This window comes from Schistocerca serialis, chromosome 1, assembly GCF_023864345.2.
Source record: "Schistocerca serialis cubense isolate TAMUIC-IGC-003099 chromosome 1, iqSchSeri2.2, whole genome shotgun sequence".
Lineage (NCBI taxonomy): Eukaryota > Metazoa > Arthropoda > Insecta > Orthoptera > Acrididae > Schistocerca > Schistocerca serialis.
The window spans coordinates 484,099,326-484,125,202 of NC_064638.1; the positions used below are offsets into that span (position 1 = coordinate 484,099,326).

A 25,877-nucleotide genomic window follows, 5' to 3' on the forward strand; every position below is an offset into this window, starting at 1 on the left:
AAATTTGTACTACTGTGGTGGGTGTGGGCTTCGTGTCTATCTTCGCTACAATAATGTGTTCACTATGCTGTTTGTAGTAGCTCACCCTCGCTCTTATTTTGTTATTCATTATTAAACCTACTCCCTCATTACCCCTATCTGATTTTGTATTTATAACGCAGTATTCACCTGAGAAGAAGTCTTGTTCCTCCTTCCACCGAACTTCACTAATTCCCACTATGTGTAGCTTTAACCTATCCATTTCCTTTTTTAAATTTTCTAACCTACCTGTGTGATTAAGGGATATGACATTCCATGCTCCGTTCCATAGAATGCCAGTTTTCTTTCTCCTGATAGCAACATCCTCCTGAGTAGTCCCCTCTCGGAGATCCGAATGGGGGACTATTTTACCTCCGGAATATTTTAGCCAAGAGAACACTATCATCATTTAACCATTCAGTAAAGCTGCATGCCCTTGGGAAAAATTATGGCTGTAGTTTCCCCTTGCTTTCAGTCATTGACAGTACCAGCACAGCAAGGCCATTTTGGTTAATGTTACAAGGCCAGATCAGTCAATCATCCAGTTTCCCCTGCACTTAGTGAAAAGGCTGCTGCCCCTCTTCAGGAACCACACGTTTGTCTGGCCTCTCAACAGATACCCCTCCATTGTGGTTGCACCTATGGTACGGCTATCTGTATCGCTGAGGCACGCAAGCCTCCCCACCAACAGCAAGGTCCATGGTTCATGGGACGAGGATTTGCTATTTACCATAAAGATAACACACTAAGTTGCAGACAGGTACAATTAAAAGACACCTACACATAAGTTTTCGGTCGCAGACTTCAACAGAAAAAGAGAAACACACATCATTCATTCACACAAGCAAATACCTCATGTACACATGACTGCAAATTCTGACAGCTCAGGCCAGAACGCAACTATCGGGTGAGATGGTAGTGGCAATGTGGACGGGGCAGGGAAGGTGAAGGGATAGGAGTATATGAGTGGGAGAAGAACAGTGCTGTCTGGCAGAGTGTACAGGGACTCGAATGCCAAAAAGCGCAGTAGGTTGTGGGGAAAACTGAGAGAAAAAGGAGGGGAGTGGGGAAAGATGGGCAGATGCATTGGCAGAGGGTGGCAAAATAAGAGTGTAGAAGATGGAAAAGGGGAGGAGGTAATAGGACAGAGGGGGATGGATGGAAACTGTTGGCTGGAGGGTTGGGAACAGTATATTACCATAGGTTAAAGCCTACATAATTACTAGAACAAAGAATGTGCTGTAAGGATGACTCCCATCTGCACAGTTCAGCAAAGCAGTCATGGGGGGAGATCCAGATGTCTCAGGTAGTGAAGCAGCCATGGAAATCAAGAAGGATGACACTCATCTGCACAGTTCAGCAAAGCAGTCATGGGGGGAGATCCAGATGTCTCAGGTAGTGAAGCAGCCATTGAAATCAAGTGTGTTATGTTCAGCCACATGTTGTGCCACAGGATGGTCTATTTTGATCTTGGCTACAATTTGGCAATGGCTGTTCATCCTGGTAGACAGATGGTTGGTAGTCATACCAATATAAAGAGCAGTGCAGTGATTGTAGGATAGCTGGTAAATGACATGGCTGCTTTCACATGTGGCCTGGCCCCTGATGGGGTAGGATAAGCCTGTGACAGGAGTGGACTAGGAAGTGCGGGGTGAGAGGACTGGACAGTCTTGCACCTGAGTCTTCCACAGGGATATGATCCTTGGGGCAAGTGGTTGGGATTGAGAATAGCATGGGGACCAACTAGGATGTTGTGGAGGTTTGGTGGGTGACTGAACACCACTTTAGGAGGGGTGGGAACAATCTCGAGTGGGTGTCCCGCATTTCAGGGCATGATGATAGGGAATCAAAGCCCTGGTGGTGGAGGTCATTCATTTGTTCCAGTCTGGGCCGGTATTGTGTGACGAAGGGAGCACTACATTGTGGTTGGTTCTTGGTGGAGGTGGACGATCGGGGAGTGAGGGGAAATGGCACTGGAGATCTGTTTATGGACTAGGTCTGTGGGGTAGTGCCTGTCTGTGAATACGTGAGACCCTCAGCATACTGCCCAAGGGAGTTCTTGTCTCTGAAGGCTCTATGGGAGGGATTTTGTGGTGTAAAAGGTATGACAGCTGTCAAAATGCAGGTACTGTAGGTGGATGGTGGATTTAATGTGGACAGAGGTGCCACTGGAGCCATCAGAGAGAAGGAGGGCAACATTTAGGAAGGTGGCATGTTGGGTCGAGGAGAACCTGGGCAAGACGACGGGACAGAAGTGTTAAAGTTGTGAAGGAATTAGGATAGGGTGTCTTGGCCCTGAGTCCAGATCATGAAGACATTATCAGTGAACCAGAACCAGGCTAGGAGTTTGGCGTTTTTGGAGGCTAGGAAGGTCTCCTCTGGATAGCTCATGAACAGGTTGGCATAGGAGGGTGCAATGTAGGTGCCCATGGCTGTGCCATGGATTTGTTTGTATATCTTCCCATCAAAGGAGTAGCAGTCTTGGATTGGGATCAAGCTGGTAAGGTGTTCAAGGAATGAGGTAGTGGATCTTCAGTCTGAAGGATGTTTGGGAAAGGTAGTTTTCAGTAGCGGTAAGATCACAGGTGTGAGGGATGTTGGTGTATAGGAAGGTGCTGCTAACAATGAGTAGGGATCCATGAGGTAAATCGGTGCAGATGGTGGATAGTCGGTGAGATAAGTGGTTGGTATCTTTGATGTGGGAGGCTAGATTATGGCCTGTTGGTTGAAGGTATTGGTCAGTGAGAGCCAAAATTCTTTCAGTGAGGGCACAATAACCAGTTGGAGTTGGCGGTCATGTGAGTGTGAAGTGCTTGTTTGTGTGAATGAATGGTATGTGTTTCTCTTTTGCCGATGAAGGCTGTGGCTGAAAGCTTATGTGTAAGCGTCTTTTCATTGTGCCTGTCTTCAATTTAGCTGGTTATCCTTACAGTAAGTAGCAATATTATCTTATCCTACATTGTTGAAATTCCAACCTGAAGTTTCCATGACTCTTCTCGGTGTCCATTCTTTCTCTTCTATTCTCTTCTATGCTGGTGCTTTTTTTTTTTTTTTTTTTTTTTGAGCTACCTTCAAGGCTTTGTGATCATGCAGATTGTTGATGCAGTATCTGATGGCTCAGACTCTTCCCTCCAATAGTTGTTTGTAATTATTTTTATTCTTATTGATCCCACTTCATCCTCATCCTGAAGTACTTTGGTGTTTTATTCTCTACACCTGCTTGTGCGACACAACTCCCTACTGACACTCCACCAACTCCAGAGCGAAAACATTCCCATAACACTGTTGTTAACCGTTCCATCAAAATATTCCCATAACATTGTTGTTAACCTTTCCACCAAAATCCTCAGCTCCACAGTTGTTTCACTCCTACCCAAAGGCCTCATCTTTATAGTCCCACACCCAAATTTAACCAATTTGGACTTGTCAAAGACCTTCTCTCCTTGCCCCAAACTCTGCAATGGAAAAACTTCTTTGATGCCAATCCCTCCAAGCAAAGCCAACCTGTTTCCAGCATTGAACCCTGCCTCTCCCAGTTCATACCACTATCCAACCATGATCCCTCCCCTCCCCCCCACCCTGCCTCCCCCCCCCCACCCCCACCCCCACCTAACCTCCTGCTAGTCACCTTCCAGGAATTCCTTACCTCCAGATTAGCTTTGTCGTCCTTCCTTCCTCAGGTCCCTTTCTCAAACTGCCAACCTTTCAGCTGGCGAAACAATAGCCATACACAACCTCAAAACATCACTGGCCTTATCCTCCTAACTGCAGACAAAAGTTCCACCAGTACTGTCATGAATCACAGTGACTGCCTGATGGAAGGCCTCCACCTTATCTGGTCCCCCACCTATAAACTCTGCCAGAGTGATCCCATCCCAGAAGCCCGACATAACCTCCAGTCCCTGCTTAGAGCCTTAGGCCCTTCACAGAACCTCTCCCCTGAATTCATTTCCTTCCTCACCCCTCTGAAACCCTACCCACCCACGTTCTACATGCTCCCAAAATCCACAAATGCAACTATCCCGGACGCTCCGTTGTAGCTGATTGCTATGGATCTCCACTCATCACTGTTGACACAACTTCCCTATACGCGAACATGATTTATGCCCATTCTCTTACCACTATTGAACATTACCTTTCTCAATGTCCTTTAGACCCCAAACCCACTACTTCATTCCTCATACACCTTAACAACTTTATTCTAACCCCAAACTACGTCTCCTTTTAAGGGAAGATATACAAACAAATCCATGGCACAGGCATTGGTTTCTACATGGCACCCACCTATGCCACCCTGTTCATAGGCCATCTGGAGGGGATCTTCCTGGCCTCCCAAAACACCAAACCTCTAGACTGGTTCAGGCTCATTGATGATATCTGCACAACTGGACTCAAGGCCAAGACACACTATTCTCGTTGCTTCATAACCTCAACACCTTCTCTTCCATCCACTTCACCTGGTGCTCCTCAACCCAATGTGCCACCTTCCTAGATGTTGACATCCTCCTCTATGATGGCTCCAACCACACCCTTGTCCACATTAAACCCATCAACTATAAACTGTACCTGCATTTTGACACCTCTCATACCTTTCACACCAAAGCATCTCTCCCATACAGCCTGGCTACCCAGGTGCATCTACAAAGACAAGAATCCTTTTCCCAAGTATGCTGAGGGTCTCATCTGCCTACACTGGCAGGCACTGTCCCCAGACCTACTCCGCAAGCAGATCTCCAGTGCCATTCCCCCCCCCCCCCCCCCCCCCCAACCTGAAATCCTCCACTTCACCACCTCCAAGAACCAACGACAAAGGAGTGCCCCCTTCGTCACCCAATACCTTCCTGGACTGGAACAACTGAACCACATCCTTCAGCAGGGCTTTGATTACCTATCATCATGCCTTGTAAAGAGGGTCATACTACCTAAAATCATTTTGTAAAGTGATGTTGTGTCGCCCACCCAACCTCAACAGCTTCCTAATCCAACCCTATGCCACTCCTAATCTCAACTCCTTGCCACAAGAATCATATCCCTGTGGAAGACCCAGATACAGACCTGCCAAATCCACCCACCCAGCACTCCCAATTTCAGTCCTGTCACAGATTTATCCTACCCCGTCAGGGGCCACAGGCCACCTATGAAAGCAGCCATGTCATTTAGCAGTTCTGCAGCAGTCATTCACGGCTTTTTATATTGGTTGACTATCAGCCCCACTGCCTACCAGGATGAATAGACACCACCAGTCTATGGTCAAGCACAAAGTAGACCATCTTGTGGCACAACATGCAGCAGAACACGACTTACTTGATTTCAATGGCTGCTTCACTACCCCAGCTGTCTGGATGCTCCCCTCCACCACCCGCTTTTCTGAACTGTGCTGTTGGGAGTTATCCTTACAACACTTTCTCCACTTCAGGGTGTACACGTGGACAAGGAAAAAAAATTCCCAGATTTTTCCCGGATCTCCCGGTTATAAATACATTTTCTCCCGGGTGAAAATACACTTTTTGCCTTTTAAGTGACAGTGTACTTTCTCTCGCAACTGTAAAATTTATCCTTTGAATGGACATGGTTTTATACAGCAGCGTAGAATTTCCCGGCGCTTTAGAAAACGAAACTCAGGGGGAAAAAACATGTTTTGGAAAGATCTTAGATGTGCAGCAACATGTATGCTGCATATTTTCGTGTTACGAAAGTATAAATTCAAATTCCACCAACAGGGAAAGTTAATGGTTTAAATTAATATTCATAGTGTTGCTGTAAGAAAAGCAAAGCTTTCGCATATAATATTTATCTCGAAGATTAATAAGCTACAAGAGAAGCTAAGCATTCACATATAATGTTGATCTGTTTAGCGCATGTTACACTTTAAGATACATCACACAAATACACGAGTAAAATTTTTAATACCGACTTAAATCTCTGATCTTCTGGGCTCAAAATTCTTCTAAATGGCTCGTCATCAATGAGTTGATTCTTAAAAGAGAGCAAACATTCTGTGATTTAAGAAATTCGTTGTACATAGTTCATCTTGCATAAAAGGTAAATTTACTTTGAACAACAATTTGCAATATTTTCCCTTAACCTGTTAGAAATAGATTCATTTCATCAGTTGCCAGAGAGCTCCAGATAAGAAGCATCACCGCGCTTGCACAGCTCCCTTACAGTGCACATTCATATGTCCAGATTCCGAATGACGTAGGCCTCGGCCTGACAGGAAGCTTTTCAGTGCGGTTTTTGTGACGTTAATTTTCTTGGAGTACCAGTACTGTATTATCTCATGTTTGGTTCTTTATTATGGCATAATGCCATATGTGCTAGAAGATGAAAACATGCACTTGAAATGCAGCGATCAGTTGAAACTAACCAATAGTGTGGAATTAAACACTTCGTTTCAAATACATTGGCTGCCTCAGCAGGAAAGCTTAATAAAAGCCAAATTTCTTTAGCAAACTGACAAAAATAACTTTATTGTTCCACAAGGCAATTAATGCTTGATTGTCAGAAAGGTGGAAATAAAATAAAATCTAAAACTAGTAACATATTTTGGCCTTTCATAATTAAAGTGTGCAGTGCAGTGCCACACCTCTTCAAACAACATTCTTATACCGCACGTCACTCTATGTCGCTCTGTGGAACTGAAGAGTGTATATTTTGTAATGGATGTCATCAAAATATTTCAGGACAGTGGAAATTAAACACTCCGCCCTCCTTTTATTAAAAATTTTTTTTAAAAAAATGAAATAACCTCGCAATTAGTACTGGGTAGGATTATTTGTAACCAGGAGAACAAGAACTCTTCAGAAAATCTGGACTCTTTATTGCCTATTAACTTATGACTTGCTCTTCTGTGTGACAAAATTGAAGATAGGATACCTAAAACCAGTAAAGACAAGAAACAGGCAAGACAGTACACATCCTTAGGTCCTAGCGATTTTTCTCTCTAATCTTGCTACAGCTTTACATGGCATGCTTTCCTTTCAGCGAAAGAACTATCACCTTATAAAGTTCGTCAAACGTTTTGCTACATGAAAAATAGAAATGTCGTTGTCTAATACCAAAAAAGCTGTTAATACAAATAGTACCCAAGACTGGTGTGGTTTCTCGATCTGATTACGTCTATTTTGTCACTGTGTGCTGGATAAAACAGAATAGGCCTTTCTAATATTGCATCAACTGCAACACACACCAAATACGCGAGACTGTTTTGGCAATGATGATCATTTTAATAATACGACAGAATATAATTCACTTAGCACCAAAATGAAATACCTATTTGGCCTACTACAAGCAAAGGGCTTTACGTTAGGAAATAGTTTCACATTTCATTCATAAGCTCCAGTTTCTCACGCACGAGACCGAAAAGCAGTAGTAACAAATTTTTGTATAAATTTGGAATCGTCATATTCTTCCATAATTTCTGTGATCCCCTGTTTCTTCTTCTTCCTCGTTCTAACAAAGTCTTGTCATCACTAATTCTGTAACTATTTCTACCACTGTCAAAACTCATTTTCCGGTTAACTTTATTAACCCTGCCACAATCACCAGTTCAGTTATCCAGCGATTATTCTCTGGTTAGGCATTATTACATGTTCGTACAATGCGTTTTCCGCGCTACTCAGAATGGAACTTAAGCAGCTGCTATCCTGGGACTACAACTGGCCCTGTCTAGTGTAGCAATCTGGTCAAATATTTTCTGTGAAAATTTCACTTTCTTGGATACACCGAGAAGATAATACGTAATATTTCTCACCTGTTATTCCTGGTAGTCGTTTATTTCCATTCCGGTAGTCTGAATCTGTGGATTTCGCTAGTAATTATAACAACACTGAGCGTTCGCAAACCGAATCAACCACATAAACAAGCAGCAGTTGGCATTCACCGGTTCAGCTTTATTCAGCTCAGCTCGCATATAGCCCCGTCCCGTATTGTGTGCAGGAAAGTTTCTTTCTGTATGTGACAAGGACTCCCCTGGCAGAGACATCACAACACTATGCACGCATTCAAAAATCAACTTATAATTCATTCAGAAATCAACTTAAAATGTGTCCAAAAACCAGCAGGGGTGCATTTAAAAATCATATGGGTAATTGATAGACCGACGTGCGCTGGTTGATAGTTGCTTAGTGAAACAAGGTTTTTTCCTCGAGAATATGAATATGTCCCCTGCCTGCGAAATTTCCTCCTGGTTCAGATACCCGGGTATGCCTCCAGCCTCTAATAGATCCGGGCCTGTTGCGCACGCATGAATCTGGCAGCTTGGGCACGCCAGTAAAATTTTTCGGGTACCATGTGGGTGGTTGCTGCTACTGCTGCTTACACAGTGAAGAGCCACATTTCTGTAGCCAGAAGCGGGAGAATGTACTACTCATACACAACTTAACTGCGCGTGTGCATGAGCCCGCTCATAACTGATTAAATGAGTCAAATGTACAGTTCTGACGTCACGCTCATCGGAGGCAGTTTGTTGCTACGAAGCACTGCATAGTTTCCGAAGGCCTTTGACACATTTTGCTGTCGGCAGATGCTGGTACGAGCACTGTGTTATTTTATATGGCGCATTTCCTTTGCAGTTTAAGTTTTATTTTCGTTTTTTTCACCCCTCGTTCATGTTTTAATGCTGCAGTATTCTCCTGCAGTAGCGGGATACAGTAATATTCTTTGTTTAGAGTATCGCCAGCCGTGGTGGCTGAGCGGTTATAGGTGCTTTAGTCCGGAACTGCGCGGCTGCCACGGTCGCAGGTTCGAATCCTGCCTTGGGCATGGATGTGTGTGATGTCCTTAGGTTAGTTAGGTTTAAGTAGTTCTAAGTTCTAGGGGACTGATGACCTCAGATGTTAAGTCCCATAGTGCTCAGAGCCATTTGAACCATTTTTTAGAGTATCGGTTCTTACCAGCCAAAATTACAAAAATTTAACTGAAAACTAAAACAACGAAAAATTCCCGGAATTCTAAAAAATCCCCGGGTTTTTCCCAGTTTTCTCCCGGATGAAAAAATTCCCAGGTTTTTCCCGGATCTCCCGGTTGTCCCGGGTTGTATACACCCTGTTATTCCATCCTCAACCTACGGTAACATACTGTCCCCACCCCCTCCACCCAACAGTTTTCACCCCCTCTGCCCTGTCACCTCCTCCCCATTCCCGTCTCCTACACTCTTTGTTTGCCATCCTCTGCCATCACACCCAACCATGTTTCCCCGCTCCTCTCCTTTTTTGCTTCGTTTTCCCCATCTCTCTTCCCCACAATCTCCTGACACTGTGTCTGTTGGCATTCTAGTATCTGCACACACTGCTAGACAGCGCTCCTCTTCCCCCGCCCATACACTGCTATCCCTTCCCCTTCCCTTTTCCCCTTCCTTACTAGATTGCTGCTACCATCCCACGTGATAGTTGCATTCTGGCCTAAGCTGCCGTAGTTGACGATCATGTATACATGAGGTGCTTGCTCGTGTAAATGAAGGGTGTGTGTTTCTCTTTTACTGCCAAAGGCTGTGGCTGAAAGCTTGTATGTAAGTGGCTTTTAGTTGTGCCTTTCTGCAGCATAGCACATTATCTTTACGGTAAGTAGCAATCTGTCTTTTCTTACATTGTTGAGTTTGTTACCGGAGCTTCCATTGTTTAAAAAATATATTCTCATATTTTGGAACTGTTGATTCCTTCCTTGCCCTCACAACAAGTTGGTTTCTCTCTTCCTGGGGTATGAGTGGCCTAACACTCCTTTCTTTCTGCCCTGAGGAAGAAAGGAAGGAACAGTTCCCAGAGGTAGCAATAAGGTTTTTTAAAATTCTGTTAAATGTATCTATCAGCAACGCTAAGATTCTTCATCCATCATGTGTTCTATGTAATTTTACAGTAACAAGGACATCAGACTATCTCATTAACAGAGATAGGCATTAAATTTAAGTAAAACTTGGGAAATGGTAATCATTTTTTAATGTCTCATTGGTCATTCAATTCGTAAGTGCTGAAACAGAAGGTGTACGCTTTTCATAGTAAAGGCATAAACACAGGAAAACAAATTGCATCGACAGATATAATGTCTGTTGACAGACCCAGGTCTGGTTTAAGGTCCAAGTGACATAATTCACTGCTTGGGTTGCTAAGCTGAGAGGAGCACCAGTGGTGCCACGACTGTAATGTCAGTTTGTATGCAGGATGCATCACAATTAGAAGAGGCCACTTGGGCATCGAGATAAAGAGGGGAACCAGGTTAGCCCAAGTGTAAGATTTATGTACAGTGTATTTCACAATTAATAGCTACAATTGACAGATGAATGTGCATGGGGGGAGGGAGGGGAGCACCAAATGGTAAGTGGCTGTGTAAAACCGGCACTGCTTAGAACTCAAATAGAAATGACAGCACAACACCAACAATATATTTTGCTGACTTCAGAGCATCAAGCATACATTGTACCTCTGCTTATCCCACCTAAAGAAGATGACTAGTTCTATCATAAAACTATTGTACACTAAAACGAATTGTCAACTTGGTTAGAAATTGAAAACATCAGTCAGTCCAGAATAAACTGATAACTGTAAATGTCTCTCTGCAGGACTCTACCTAATTTCCTTGAACTAGTCTCTGTTAATGATGAAATACAAAGGAGAGGTGCTCATGGTCAGTACATGTATTATTCACATAAGAATAACGAAAATAGTATATGTTAAATTAAACTCTTAAACAGTGATAACCTGACTCAACTACAAACAGTCATTGCTATGGGTGATCGCCCAACGTAAAAGTGATCTTGTAGGTATCTCTTGCAATGTTATAAGTGATCATCACCATGAACTAATTTTCCACTCATGCCAACATTTTGTGGGCTCGCCAAGGCTCCCCCACGTGATCGCAGCAGATCGTATTGCTTGACAAAATGTGATCTACAACATCTGCTTGACTACCTGTGTGGTCAAGATTCTCCAGGTACCCTGTCTCTCTCTCTCTCTCTCTCTCTCTCTCTCTCTCTCTCTCTCTCTCTTTTTTTCACATTCTCTCTCTCTCTCCACGCTGATGAGCTAAAACACTATAACCACTGTTCGTCACGAAATTATATGCCGCCTGGTGGTATTGCAGGCACATGTTTCTGTAAAGAAAGTACGTAGGTGGAGCAGAGATAAATGGGAAAGGATTCTAGTGCTGATACAGGTCACAAATTGGTGTCGACTAACATAAGTGGCTTTGAAAAAGAGCAGATTGTTGTGGCCCAGCTCCTGGAAACAAGGAGCTCGGAAATGGCAAAACTGTTCGGCTGTTCACATGCTATTGCCATGAGCATCTATGGAAAGAGCTTAACCCTTAACTGCTCTGGACGTGTTAACATGCCTTTGTACCTGTCCCTGTGTGCTCTGGACGCGTTTATTTGCGCTACCAGTCCTTCTACCTGGTACTCTGAACGTGTCTACGTGTAGACACCAGGTACAGAGGTGTGTGCGTTAACATGTCAAGAACAGTTAAAGGATAGTGAAAATCAAGTAAGTGACAAAGTACTGAATGTCCATGTCTCTTCACAAAATTTGGAGGTTCTCTGCTATGGGGTATATTCACTAGGCTCCCATGGGATCTGTGGTAACAATCAAAGCCACCATGGGAGCTGTGGATTGTGTGAACTATTTTGTGTGCTTTAGTAGCTACAGCTGTCAGTGTAATTTGAAGAAAGAAAAAGGAAACTTGCTGTCAACATCAGACCATCATTGTTAAGCAATACTTTAGTGCCTATTTTACTTTGTAGCCTAGTTGCAGTGGCTGTATATTATTATTATTATTATTATTATTATTATTATTATTATTTTTCAAACACGTTCATGCAGTTTTCTTGATGATAGCTTGCAGGTCTTTGATCTTAACAAGTACTGTTCATGGTGTGGGTCTGAGGAAATCACCAAGCTCCATGTCTCTGCTCCACACAGTTGTGAATTTAGTTCTTCAAGAAATGTCATTGACACCACAGTCCAGTAATTTGCTACTGCTGAAATTTGCTTTACATCTTCTGAAAAATGCCTGCCAATCCCAGGAATGCAGGACAGCAATGATTAAGGTATCCTGTGAATGTCATTTGTTAAATTGTTGATCAATTAAGTTTGTATTTGTCATTAACTCGTGTGTGTGTGTGTGTGTGTGTGTGTGTGTGTGTGTGTGTGTAATACCGGGTGATCAAAAAGTCAGTATAAATTTGAAAACTTAATAAACCACGGAATAATGTAGATAGAGAGGTAAAAATTGACACACATGCTTGGAATGACATGGGGTTTTATTAGAACAAAAAAAAAGCAAAAGAGCGTGAAAGATCTCTTGTGCACGTCATTTGGTGGTGATCATGCGCTCAGCTGCCACTTTCGTCATGGTTGGCCTCCCAGGTCCCCAGAGCTCAGTCCGTGCGATTCTTGGCTTTGCGGTTACCTGAAGTCGCAAGTGTATCATGATCGACCGACACCTCTAGGGATGCTGAAAGACAACATCCGACGCCAATGCCTCACCATAACCCCGGACATGCTTTACAGTGCTGTTCACAACATTATTTCTCGACTACAGCAATTGTTGAGGAATGATGGTGGACGTAATGAGCATTTCCTGTAAAGAACATGATCTTTGCTTTGTCTTACTTTGTTATGCTAATTATTGCTATTCTGATCAGATGAAGCGCCATCTGTCGGACATTTTTTGAACATTTGTATTTTTTTTGTTCTAATAAAACCCCATGTCATACGAAGCATGTGTGTCAATTTGTACCTATCTATCTACATTATTCCATGATTTATTCAGTTTTCAAATTTATACTGACTTTGTGATGACCCGGTATATTGGAAGGACAGATGTTTCTTCACTAAAACTTAATGAACAAACAAGCAGACCAATTATACATTGTGACACTTTCAGAACTTTGTGTGACCATTGTATTAACTTGTCTTCCTCCTCTTTCACTTTTAATAGATTACTTACTTATTTATTTATTTCATTAGTCAGCCATCTAAGGAGCACTGTAAGTTTACAGCTTTTGTGACAGTTGTTCACTCGCCACCGTGCTTGTATGGCTTGAGCATGCTTTGGAGTAATTATTCACTCCTAACACAACCAGAATTGCCAGTCTTGGTTTTATTTTTATTTTTTTTAAATGTTTTTTGTTGTGTAATGGAAATTCTACGAAGTAGGAAGACATGTGAATTGTGAAACATTCATGTTCAAAGAAACAAGTATAGCTTTGTGTTATTGTGTTCTTATTAAATGATGTTTGATGAAGCACAACATACATAATTAAAACAATATCAGGAAACAATATTTCTTGCCAGTTATCCATTAGGAAAAGTCGGACTCTTCACTTATGTATTAAATGCTATACAGACTATGGATTTAGTAATCCAGATACTGTGCAAACTTTCTTAGTGAAATTCTTGCACAAAATGTTCTTCAGCTATTGGTCAACTAACAAGTTTATCCTGATGCAATGTTTTAATAGTTTTACCACCATTTGTATTTTGACAAAGTGATGGGTTCTGGTCAGAGATAGTGGGCACACGTGTGTGAGGTGTGATTGCTTGTCTAAGTGTTTGTGTGTGTGTGTGTGTGTGTGTGTGTGTGTGTGTGTGTGTGTCTATTTCAGCATAGTGTTTTTAGTTTGGTAGATTGAGTGTGTGTACCATGTTTCAAGCTTCATGCTGTGAAGACATTAATAGAAAACTTTGTAAGCACTCCTGAAAGTCAGTTATAATAACACTAAAGTAATGTGTGATCGACATTCCAAAATGAAATAGTAATATTTGGTAATGAAGCAATAGAACCAGTTGAGTTTTTGCGTTTATGACAATTTAAATCAGTGTGTGAATAAACTGCAAAAGAAATAAACAGATAAGTAAAAATCGCCAGGAACATGGTAGAGGAATTGAGCAGAACTTGCCAAATATCCAATGCAGCACAGTGAAACAGCTTCAAAAAGGCGCTGACCCACACGCCAATGGAAAGAGCAGGCAGTGCCACATCTCCAGGAAGACAGAGTTCAGCACCCCCTGCCAATGCTGATTTAACCAGTCGCCCATCACCGGTTAGCATCAGGTCTGTCGCAGACTTCAAGAATATAAGTATTGAGTAGCAAGAAGACGTTACTTAGCTTGCGTTCTGTGAGTATTAGTAGAGAGTAAAGTACTTGTAGTAGGAGGCACAGGAAGAAGTTTAGTTAATTTTCTTTTTAGAAATAAAGTGATCGATTAATTTTCAGGTTTTATGTACAGATCATTTTGAATTCCTGCCACCGGCCATTGCAACTTTGCTCCTTCCGTGTTTATGTTGGTGCTGACTCTCACAGTGGCCGACACAACAAAAACAACATATAGAGTGCAGTGCCCAGAACATTAAATACGAGGGTTATTCCAAAAGTAAGGTCCGATTCGCCGTAACTATTGAAATTTGGCGCCAATGACAAAACACGCATGCGCGCCGACTCCCGGCAAGCCTTGCGCGTCAAACGCCGCCATTCGCTTTGTTACTGTTGCTGAGTGTAGTTCACAGTGTCACTTTACAATGTTTAAGACAATTGATCAGCCCGCCGATTGTGAAGTAAGGGCAGTGATACGGTTTTTGTCTGCAAGAAACAATTCAGCGGCGGAAATCCATCGGCAGATTACTGAAGTGTACGGTCCTAACATAATGAGCGACAGTAAAGTGCGCAAGTGGGTGCGAGCTTTTAATGAAGGACGGGATAATGTGCACGATGAACCACGGTGTGGCCGACCATCAGTGATTTCAGACGATTTGGTCAATGCGGTTGACAAAAAAATTCGTGAAGATCGCCGATTCAATATTACAGACGTAGACATGCATTTTCCGAATGTGAGTAGAACAACTTTGTACAGAATTGTGTCTGAACATTTGAAGTTTCACAAATTGTGTGCCCGTTGGGTTCTCAGGCTGCTTACTGAGCCCCAACGAATGAAAAGAATGGCTTTTGCTCTTGATTTTTTGGAGCGATATCATAAGGAAGGTGACAGTCTTTTAGACAATGTTGTCACAGGGGATGAGACATGGGCTTCTCACATCACTCCAGAGTCTAAACGTCAGTCAATGCAATGGCGTCACACGTCATCGCCAGTCAAGGTCAAGGCAAAGCAGACAATCTCAACACGTAAGGTTATGGCGACTGTGTTCTGGGATAGACGTGGAGTATTGTTAGTCGACTTTATGGAGAGAGGAACAACGATTAATAAAGCCGCCTACTGCGCTACCCTGACTAAACTTCGACGTGCAATCCAGAATAAGCGACGTGGTCTTTTGTCGTCTGGAATCTTGTTGTTGCATGACAATGCCAGACCCCACACTGCAAATGAAACGCAAGCTCTGATCAAGAAATTTGGATGGGAACAGATGGACCATCCTCCTTACAGTCCGGACCTGGCGCCAAGTGATTTCCACCTGTTCCGTTACTTAAAGGAGTTTCTCGGCGGCAAGCGCTTCGACACAGATGATGAAGTGAAAGAAGCAGTTAAGGACTGGTTATCGTCACAGGCGGCCGATTTCTATAACATGGGCATTCAAAAGCTTGTTGAACGATGTGACAAATGTTTAAATAAGTATGGAAGTTATGTAGAAAAATAGATAAAGATGTAAGGAATGTAAATAAAACAATTGTTTTGAAAAAACATTTTAGTTTTGATTTTTTTTTTATAACCGGACCTTACTTTTGGAATAACCCTCGTACTTACAGAGTGACTGCCATGAAATTTTGCATAATGTTCTCATTATAGTCTGCAATGGTTTCACTTGAATTTTATGGCATGCTCTATACAGTTTCTTTCTTTTTTTCAGTGTCCCTGCTAGTGTATGTTATGTGGTAAATATACTTAATTTCGTATTTTGCAAGCTGCATATAGTGTATGATGATAGCATCTCATGTTACAATCATTTGATTCCCCCTCCTCATCCTATTCACAGATGAACTGCTGTATATTATTATACATGCTTTAACGTCTTTGATTTTATTACTGCCATTGTTATTGGATATATACTTTGATGAGCCAAAACATTATGACCACTGCCCACGGCGACTTCGGATGCCGCCTGGAGGTGTTGTGTGTATGTGACACCGTAACAAAAGTATTAAAGCATAGCAGACACAGATTGGGGATCACTCTAGTGAAGATAGGGGCTGCAAATGGGGATATCCAATGAGATAAACGACTTTGACAAAGGGCAGATTATTATTACAGAAAGCCTGTGAAAATTATCTTGAAAACAGCAAAGGTGGTGGAATGTTCCCATGTTACTATCGTGAGCATCTACGGAAAGAGGTAAAAGGACAGTGAAGCTACCACTACGTATTGTTTCTTTTCTCAGGGAGGAGAAGTGTAAGTCACTTATATCCCAGAGAAACCCACTTTACATTACATTTATCATTTTCCATGGATCCCTTGGAGAGGAGTCTATGGGATGTGGAAAGAGTCTTACTCAGATACATGGATATTGTACAATCCTAATGCAGACAGGGTTATGAGCTATAATCCTTGTGAAGATATTGTGAAGTAGAAGGAGTTGGCCAACAGGAAATTCTTTTATTCACTCTGAAACCGATCTTTATCACTTACAAGACCTTTGATATGCTCTAGTGAGTTACTGAATATATGAATACCCATGTATTTGACTCCTTTTTGTGCTAATGATAAGCTTTAATAGTCCTTATACAGATTGTTTTTGGTTCTGGTATTATAATCATGTTTTGCACTATTTTGTGTAAAAAGAGATGTGATGGAAATGACAAAGGGCATCAGTGAGTATATGTAATGAGAAGTAGTAGTTGGAATACCAAGTTTCTTAAAGAGGTCTCTGCATGATGATCTAGGACTGAGACCAGATATAATTCTAATGACTCTTTTCTGAATTTTGAAATTGTTCTCTTTGTGAGAGGAGTTTCCCCAAAAGATGATTCCATTACTCATTAGTGAATGGAAGTAGGCTGAATAAGTTAACTTCTTCATTTTTAAACCACCTATTTCTGTTATCATGCCTACTGTAAATATAGCTGAACTAAAGCATTCAATCAAGTCTAGGGTGTGAGTTTTCCAATTTAGATTGTGGTCAATTTGTAGCCCTAAAAATTTGACACTGTCTACAGCTGTAATTTCATTGTTTGAATACATTATACTTATAGGGTCAGGTATTCTTTGTGAGGTACTAAACTGTATGTACTGGGTCTTGTCAAAATTCAGTGACAGTCCATTTGCTGTGAACCACCCACTGATACTTACAAATATTTCATTAGCTGATTGCTCAGTGAGATCACGGGTACCATTTTTTATACCAATACTTGTATCATCTGCAAGTAAGAAAAACTTTGCATTTTGTGACACTGCATATGGAAGGTCATTAATATATAATAGGAACAACAAGGTACCTAAAATAGAGCCCTGGGGCACCCCTTGTCTTGATGGTTTCATATTTTGAATAACTGTTGTTATGTGGTAAGCTTGATACAGACACACACTGTTTTCTATTAAAAATATAGGATGAGAACCATGAGCCTCCTGTCACCACCTAATATTTTAAATTTTGTATAAGGATATCATGCTTAACACAATCAAAAGCTTTAGCCAGATCATGGAATATTCCAAGTGGTAATAACTTTCGATTTATTGATTCTAGTATATCATCTGTAAAAGTGAATATAGCTTGATCAGTTGACAATCCTTTCCGAAATCCAAACTGATTGTGAATGAGAATATTTTTGTATATTAAGTGTTTATAAAGTCTATTGTACATAACCCTTTCAAACACTTTTGAAAATATTGCCAATAATGAAATTGAACGGAAGTTTTCCACTGATGATTTGTCTCCTTTTTTGTGTAATGGTTTGACAATAGCATATTAAAGCCTATCTGGAAAAGTACCACTGTGGAGGGATTCATTACATAAGTAACTCAGTATATCACAAAGTTCTGAGGAGCAACATTTAATTACGGTAGTGCTGATTTCATCATAACCACGGGAACATGTGGTTTTAAGAGAGCTAAAATATGAGGTAGGTGAGGTGAGGTAGGATATAGTTGAATTTTGTCAAAATGTTGCAGAATTGCATTTTTTAAATATTTTAAGCTGTCTTCTGAGGAACTATGCAAACCTAAGTTGTCTGCTACTGAAAGGAAAGAGTTGTTTAAAGTGTCTGCTATTTTGGAGGTATCTCTAATCAACTCATTATTTACATTTAACATAATTCCCTCATTTGCCTTATTAGGTTTTCCTGTTTCACTTTTTACTATGTTCCATGTAGTTTTTACCTTTTTATTAGAGGCATTTATTATTTCTTGAAAATAAATACATTTTGAAGTTCTGATTACTTTGTTTAGAATTTTACAATATAATTTGTAATGTGATTTAGCTCTGTAGTCATTGTTTTCCCTTGACTTTAAGTACAGTCTTCTTTTTGTTTTGCAAGATACTTTTATTCCATTTGTAGTCCAAGGTTTTGAAACATTTAATCTATTTGCTTTGATTACTTTCTTAGGGCAGCAGTTTTGTGTGACCTATGCCCGTATTAGAGAAACAGCTATATTTTTCATTTATCCTGGGTGAATTGTATACATCTTTCCAGTCTGTATTCCTCAAACAGTTTTTTATACCTTCAATTCCTGCTTCATTTACTATTCATATAGTTTCCCACTTCCTGTTATTAGTTGAATCAGACCCCACTATGTTAAATGTACGAAACTGTGCATGATCTGAGAGGCCATTAAATATTGGATTTATACTATGATTTGCTAGTGTAGTAGTATCTATGAAAATTTTGTCAATGGTACCCGTAACCCTGGTTGGAAACTGTACTAAGGCAGTGAGATTATAAGAAGTGATAGGAGACTCTAGTACAGATCTAGAGTGACTATCCTCCAGAAAATTTAAATTAAGATCTCCACTTAGTATGAGTACATTATTTTTAGAAGTTAAAAAAATTCATACTGCATCAAGCTGTTTAGTGAATAGCTGGAAATTACCAGTTGGAGCCCTGTATATTGTGACTTTTGTATGTTTCTACTTGTGTGGCACATGCTTCAAAATGCTGAACACTACAGTATTTAAGAATGTCAATGTTTTTATAATTGAGACCCTTTCTAATGTAAGTGGCAACTCCTCTTTCCTCCATCTCTTTTCTACAATACTTTGAAGCTAAGCTATACCCTTCCATATTAAGCATTTCAATTTCACTACCTAAATGATGCTCAGAAATACAAATAATATCAACAGGATTTGTAGACTGTAGCTCATCTAAACAAATTTGAAATTCATTAATTTTGTTTTTTAAATCTCCGAGATTATGATGTAAATTTACTGTAACTCTCTCTCTCTCTCTCTCTCTCTCTCTCTCTCTCTCTCTCTCTCTCTCTCTCTCTCTCTCCCCCCTCCCCCCTCCCTCTCTCCCTCTCCCTTTCCCTCTCCCTCCCCCCCCCCCCCCCACTTGTATTACGCTTAACATTTTCAGATTTATCTTGTTTCAATATTGAATTTGTAGATAATGAGCTTAACCTAAAAAAGAACTACTTCCATGAGTTGCAGTGTCCCCCCTTAAAGAATTCTCTATCAACCTAGCCCGTATATCATTCCCTATTCTTTTGAGATGCAGGCCATGAGAAGTAAAGCCCCATCTACCAATAGTGTCAAGAGGAACCAAACCAATCCCTGATCCAGCACCAGCTCGAAGTAGTCGATCCAACTTCATATTGACCCTCTTCACAGAGCTGTTCAACTGGGGTTGATCGTACCGCTTGAAAACAGGCCCAAACTCAAGATTAGTATGGTTCGTTGCTGATGCTATTTTTACCAGATCACTCTCAGTTCTGTAGCCCTGGTCCCTATCGATACTGTTCCCTGCTGCACCCACTATTACAACATGATCCACCTTGGTGAAACCTTTACACAAAGATCCTACGCCCTCTATCACTTGGCTGAGATATGCACTAGGCTTGAAAAAGTTTGAGACCTGGTAGCTGTCACCTAATTTTCCCTGCAGAAGTTGGCCTACACATATTCCATGACTGATACCTAGCAGCAGAATTATCTTCCTACTTCCTACTTTTTGTGAAGCAACAGGATTCCTAACTGAATTCTGCTGAGCATCAGCTACACCTACATCTACATGAGGCTCTTCATTACGTAACTGTGGCAGCAGGGCAAATCTATTTTTTGTGCCAGCAATGAAACTCTCAGATACTGTCCTCTTTCTGCGGCCCCTGTTCCCTGCTACCACTTCCCACTTCTCTTCACCCTTCTCCCCCCTTAACCTGATTAGTTCCTCTCTAGCTTTATCTAATTCAGCCTGAAGGGCTGTAATCTTCCCCTCCTGTTTTGCTATTTTCATATCCCGTGAACACACTCTACAGTCCCTAGGAAGAGTCTCATTTTGTTCCCCACTTTCCATGCCACTGCATTCCCCCCCAGTGAAACGATCTGTCACAATAGCTGCATAGCACCCCAGAACTAACTTGACTACGGCAGCTAAAACACTTCACACTCATGATTGCTTACAATATAGGCCTACTTTTTAAGCTTTTGCTAAATAAAGATTATTTCCTATTTACTATGCTCTGTAGTGCTCTAATAGAAGTATAATATTAATGTACTTACTTAATTACATTTCGAATCACTTAACTTTCGCACACAAAATTTAGACCTAAAAATGGCTGTTAAGCAGTAACGGTTTTACGCTATTTTCTTTAAAAATGCGGCAGAGAACTTAAAATCTTCACTTCCCCAGTTATTACACTACTGAACGCAGTTAAACCTAATAAAATCTAGACACGACACTTACTACTTACTAAAACTTTAAAATTAGCACACACGAAATATCAACACAATCGGTCGGTCCAAAGAGCTTTACTCACTTGTGAGGACAAGTGGCAACAGAAGGTTTTTCATCTGGTTTATGTTGCTTTTAACGTACCTTCAAAGGATTTGCTAACCGAGCCTTTGACTGATGTATTTCACACAGTCATTATACAATGTTGTCACATCATTTTATTTTTAAGGTCACATTTATAGCATGGGATAATTCCTAATTTATATTCACCCAAATTACTTCAGTAAAACTAATTCAAGTACTGACAAGTTTTTTTCTGCTTTAGTAAACATTATTTCATAAAAGAGCAGTCAATTACAGAAAATGACATTTGACTTTTAGGTGTGATACACTACTACTATCTCCTTTAATGGCTGCTGTGGGAGTAAAACAAAACTGGACAGGATACAAGAAGAAGCAAGATGGAAATTATATCTAACTATATCTTTACTGTTTATCATTGACTGAAAGTTTGATTTGAAGATAAATATTTTATTATTATTTTGAGCTTTTCCTCATTACAGAGGCTTATCTCTAACATAATAATTTACTTGGAAATTACAATACAAACAATAAACGTTCTTAAACTATATTCTCAAAATATTTCTCCAGGTGTTTTGATCTTGTGTGTCTTCTTCCCCTGCGCCCATTCTCCTCATTGTGTGCTGTACATTTTGGAGCCAGGTGGTCATAGGTCGTCCTCTTCTTCTTCTCCCCTCCGGTTCCCACTCCAGTATCAATTTGGGTATTCTGGTTTTCTCCATTCGTTGTACATGCCTGTACCATTGTAATTTCTTCCTATCCATTACGTCATATATTCTTTCTTGTATTTCCATTCTCCTTATTACTTCGGTGTTGAAGATAAATATTGTGATATTTTTTTATGATGCAGTCAAAATTTATAAAAGGTTGATTCACAAACTTGTCTTTTTTTGTCCATTAGAGCAATTTGCTTCGAGGACTAACATATCTGCATACACACAGCCGAAAACCCAGCACTGAGATTGACTATTTGCAGAATATGTGGCTTGATTTCTTGACTGACTTTTCGTCATATCCAGAAGGACAGATTACAATTTCCAAGGTAAGCAAAAAGAATTTTGTAAGATTTTACAATTTTCCTTTTGTCGATATATTTTTCAGAATAAGTTTCTGTTTACAGTGATTTTTGTTAATTTCTCAATGTTTTCAGTAATTTTCTGTTGTCCACATGTGATCATGTCATTGGTAGTTTTCACAAGCTAGGGTGAGGGGTAATGACTTAGATTATGGACAAATTGTCATTCAATAGAAAATAATGTTAATGCAGTTAACTTGGCCATCAATATCTTACCAAACAGAAGGAAATACTACTGTGTGCCTTTGTATATACTGTACACTCACCCTTGTATTACGTAACATTAGTGCTACAGGTCTACTTTTGCAAAATGTTGTTCTAAGTATTCTGCAGCTGACTCAGGCAGTTAGTTCTGTAACATGGCCAACTGTGATTTGAGCCTCCATGATCTGGGACCATGCGTAGACAGTTACTGTTTGAGTCTGCATGTACTGTAGGCTACCGTATTTCCTCGAATCTAAGCCGCACCTGAAAAATGATACTCGAAATAAAGGAAAAAAAAATTTCCCGAATCTAAGCCGACCTGAAATTTGAGACTCGAAATTCAAGGGGAGAGAAAAGTTTTAGGCCGCACCTCCAAATCAAAACAAAGTTGATCCATTGTAATATGAGACACAACTTAGGTCGAATGAATGACGATACAGCTACAGTAGTTCGGTTCGAGTCGTAAGCTTAGCAGTTAAGCTATACCAGGTAACCATTGCTATGCGTCAGGCGCCCCGTCCGTATTTATACGGGTACCCTTCCTTTTTCACGTGCTTCGTCTGGTTTGAATCGATTTCCTTATTTTGCTTTGATCTGATAAGTGCCGTTTTCTTTGTTATAGGTGTTTACGTCACTCTAAGCTGAAAATGTGTTACTGTACTGTGTCATGAATTGTTTGTCGCATTCTGATAGTGCGTGTTTACGGCCTGTCGCCGCTCGTGGCATTGGCTCGCTTTTGTGCGCGTTGCCGCCGCTTGCAGTAAAAAAAAAAGATAGAGAGAGAGAGGAATCGTCGCTTAAAAAAAAAAAGAGACAGAGAGGAATCGTCGCTTAAAAAAAAAAGAGAGAGAGAGAGAGAGAGAGCAATCGTCTCATTAGCGAAACAATGGCAAGAGACTGCTATTTGTTGTTACTTACACTGCTGCTTTCTTTGATAATGATCAACAAGAACCAAATGATAGAGGATGTTCTGAATGAGAGTTTAGCGAAAATTTTTCTCCGTATGAAAATCTTTGCGGCCGCTTCTTTAGTACATCAAATTCTGCACAGAAATTAGTCATCTTAGATTTAAAAATCTAGTCAGTTACCGTGCTTCATTTCTGACAGTATCACTATTACGTATAAGAATAATACGAATATAAACATGACACGATACGTATATTCTTCCGCGTTTGCTGTTGTCCCACTCTAGTTTCGTAGTTTATTGGGCAGACAGAATTTAAATAAGATAGCAGCAAACACGAAAGAATACATGGCAAAATGTTTATATTCGTATTATTCTTATGGTGAAGAGAATACTGCATGTGATTCACATTTCATCAGGTTCCTATTAGCAACCACCTCTTCTCACAGGTAGGAAAAAATTCTGAACGTAGAGTTGCTCATACTGACAAACATCCCAAACAGCCTTACCAGTTGGATCTTCGTAGTAAATTGAAATTCTGCTACATTCGAAGATGAACAATAAGAAATTTGTATTTACTTCGTTGGATAATGTATGAAAATGCAGTGGTCAAAGCTCGGGGCGGAGAAAAAAAAGCTCGTCTTCCACCTTTTTTTTAAAATTTATTTACTGACGCAGAGGTTTTGGTGCCAGTATTTATCTTTGAGCCTATAAAGCATGCCTGTGTAGCGCTACATATATTCGACGGCAGAAGTTAGTTGTGGCGGCACCTACCAACATTTTTAAGAACCTCCACTTGCTTTGCACTCGATTGTAAGCCGCAGGCGTTTTTTTGGATTACAGAAACCGGAAAAAAAGTGCGGCTTGGATTCGAGTAAATACGGTATGTATAATCTTAAAAGTTACTTTTATTTATGTATTTATTTTTTGAGAAAACAATCATGTTAACAAATCCCCAAGGAACTGTACAAACGAAGATAGTAACATTAAATATATTTCATGTATTTATTAATTAGTATTTTTATGTCATTAAAATACATATATCCTTTCCCACACTACTTTCGGTTATTTGCTGCAGTGCTATACATCACTTCACGGGAATGATAGGTATTCCTATACATTCTTATTGACAAATGATACTCATGAATGAAAAACTGTAAAACCAATTATTGTGTAAGAGAGCCCACCCTATTGTTTTATTTTCAATTGGAGAACCATGCTGTGAGTAGATGCATGTGATCAAGGCAGGATCGCCATGGCATTAACTTTGCGAGTGGCACAAGAAAAGGGCTCCATGTATCACTGGCCTATTTTGGAGAGGTGTAATATCACTGGAATAAATGCAAGGAAAGAGGACACTGACAATATTGATATTGAAGCAAATGAATATGAATTGAACTTTCATTCTGAATTCTGAACCCGTCGCCCTGTGTAAGAACTTATACATAATTTTCTCAGTTGGACATTATGTTTGAAGTATTTCCTTACTGTTTAATAAGGTGTCAATGGCCAAATAAATGTAAGAAACATGTAAGGATTTTGCACATATTTGTGGACAGCATATCGAGTATATATACGAAAGTATACAACTGATTATCGAAGAAAAGTAGAAGTTGTTAAGTTAAATTTCCTTCCAGCAGTAGTACTTCAATCATAATAAGAAGTATTGTATTACTACACCCAAGGCAACAGTCAACTAAGCAGAACAGTATTAAGTCTCCATTGAATACAGTAAATCAGGGGACACTACATTGCATACATACAATAATTATCATTTTATATTAAAGTTCCCTCCAATAATAATCTAGAAGCCAGAATGACCTGTACATTATAAAGTAATATTTTTATTAATAATTTCTGTGTTCTCAGATCTTAACAGCAGTGTTCTTTTGCCATAATGTTTTTATGAATGTTAATGTCTGTCAGTACATTTTTATGTAAACAACCTTGGGTGCCAACATTCCAAAATTTCATGAAAATATGTAAGCACGTTGTCATAATCATGTAATAAGATGCAGATAATGTGTATGTATTGTCATTTCATTAATTATGTGGCAGAAAGACTGGCTATTTTAGAAAGTCCAGAAGTGTTAATAAATTTTCCCGATACTCCCTACATTTATATTTGATCAAGACTTTACCAATAGTTTTCTCAAAACGGTAAACGTCACTGTCACCTCTTTGGTGACAAAATTAAGCTTACATTGCAATTTCAATTTCTTGTTACTCCAAAATTATCTCCACTTTGAGTGCAGCTTTCTGCTTGGTTTTTAAGTACACAGATATATTTAAAGCACTTTTTTCACCACCCTGCAGAATAAAAAGAAAGTTACATATTGTATCTTTTGGCCAAAGCCTTCTCAGCAAAGAAAAGACGCTCTCTCTCTCTCTCTCTCTCTCTCTCTCTCTCTCTCTTTCACACAAACAAGCACACCTCCCTCACACGTGACAACTACCACTAGCTTCTCCGACCAGAATAATATTGTTATATATTGTTGGCTAATATTAATGTTATATAATGTCAGTGTGCTCTACACGCCATGGAAGCAGGGATGCCCCTTCATGAAAAGGACAACCTGAAGTGAAAGCCTGTGTCTGCTGAGTGTATTGAGAGGACCAGTATTTTTTATCGTGACACACACACACACACACACACACACACACACACACACACACACACACTCTCTCTCTCTCTCTCTCTCTCTCTCACACACACACACACACACACACACACACACACCAACGCACCTCACTGTATTCTACACTGGCATGACAATCAATAGGCTGTACATCATCATGAATGGCCGCCATCAAACTGTAGTCAAGAAACAGCT

General features: G+C 40.3%; 1 protein-coding gene across 1 annotated transcript in view; it reads left to right on the forward strand.

Annotated features, from left to right (window-relative positions):
- The window catches only part of LOC126473677 (rotatin), a 399,830-nt gene that overhangs the window by 358,982 nt on the left and 14,971 nt on the right, over positions 1–25,877 (forward strand). The window contains exons 28-29 of the mRNA XM_050100916.1: positions 11,841–12,052; positions 21,762–21,902. Of these exons, the coding sequence (XP_049956873.1) occupies positions 11,841–12,052; positions 21,762–21,902 (353 nt within the window). The remainder of the gene's footprint in view (positions 1–11,840; positions 12,053–21,761; positions 21,903–25,877) is intronic.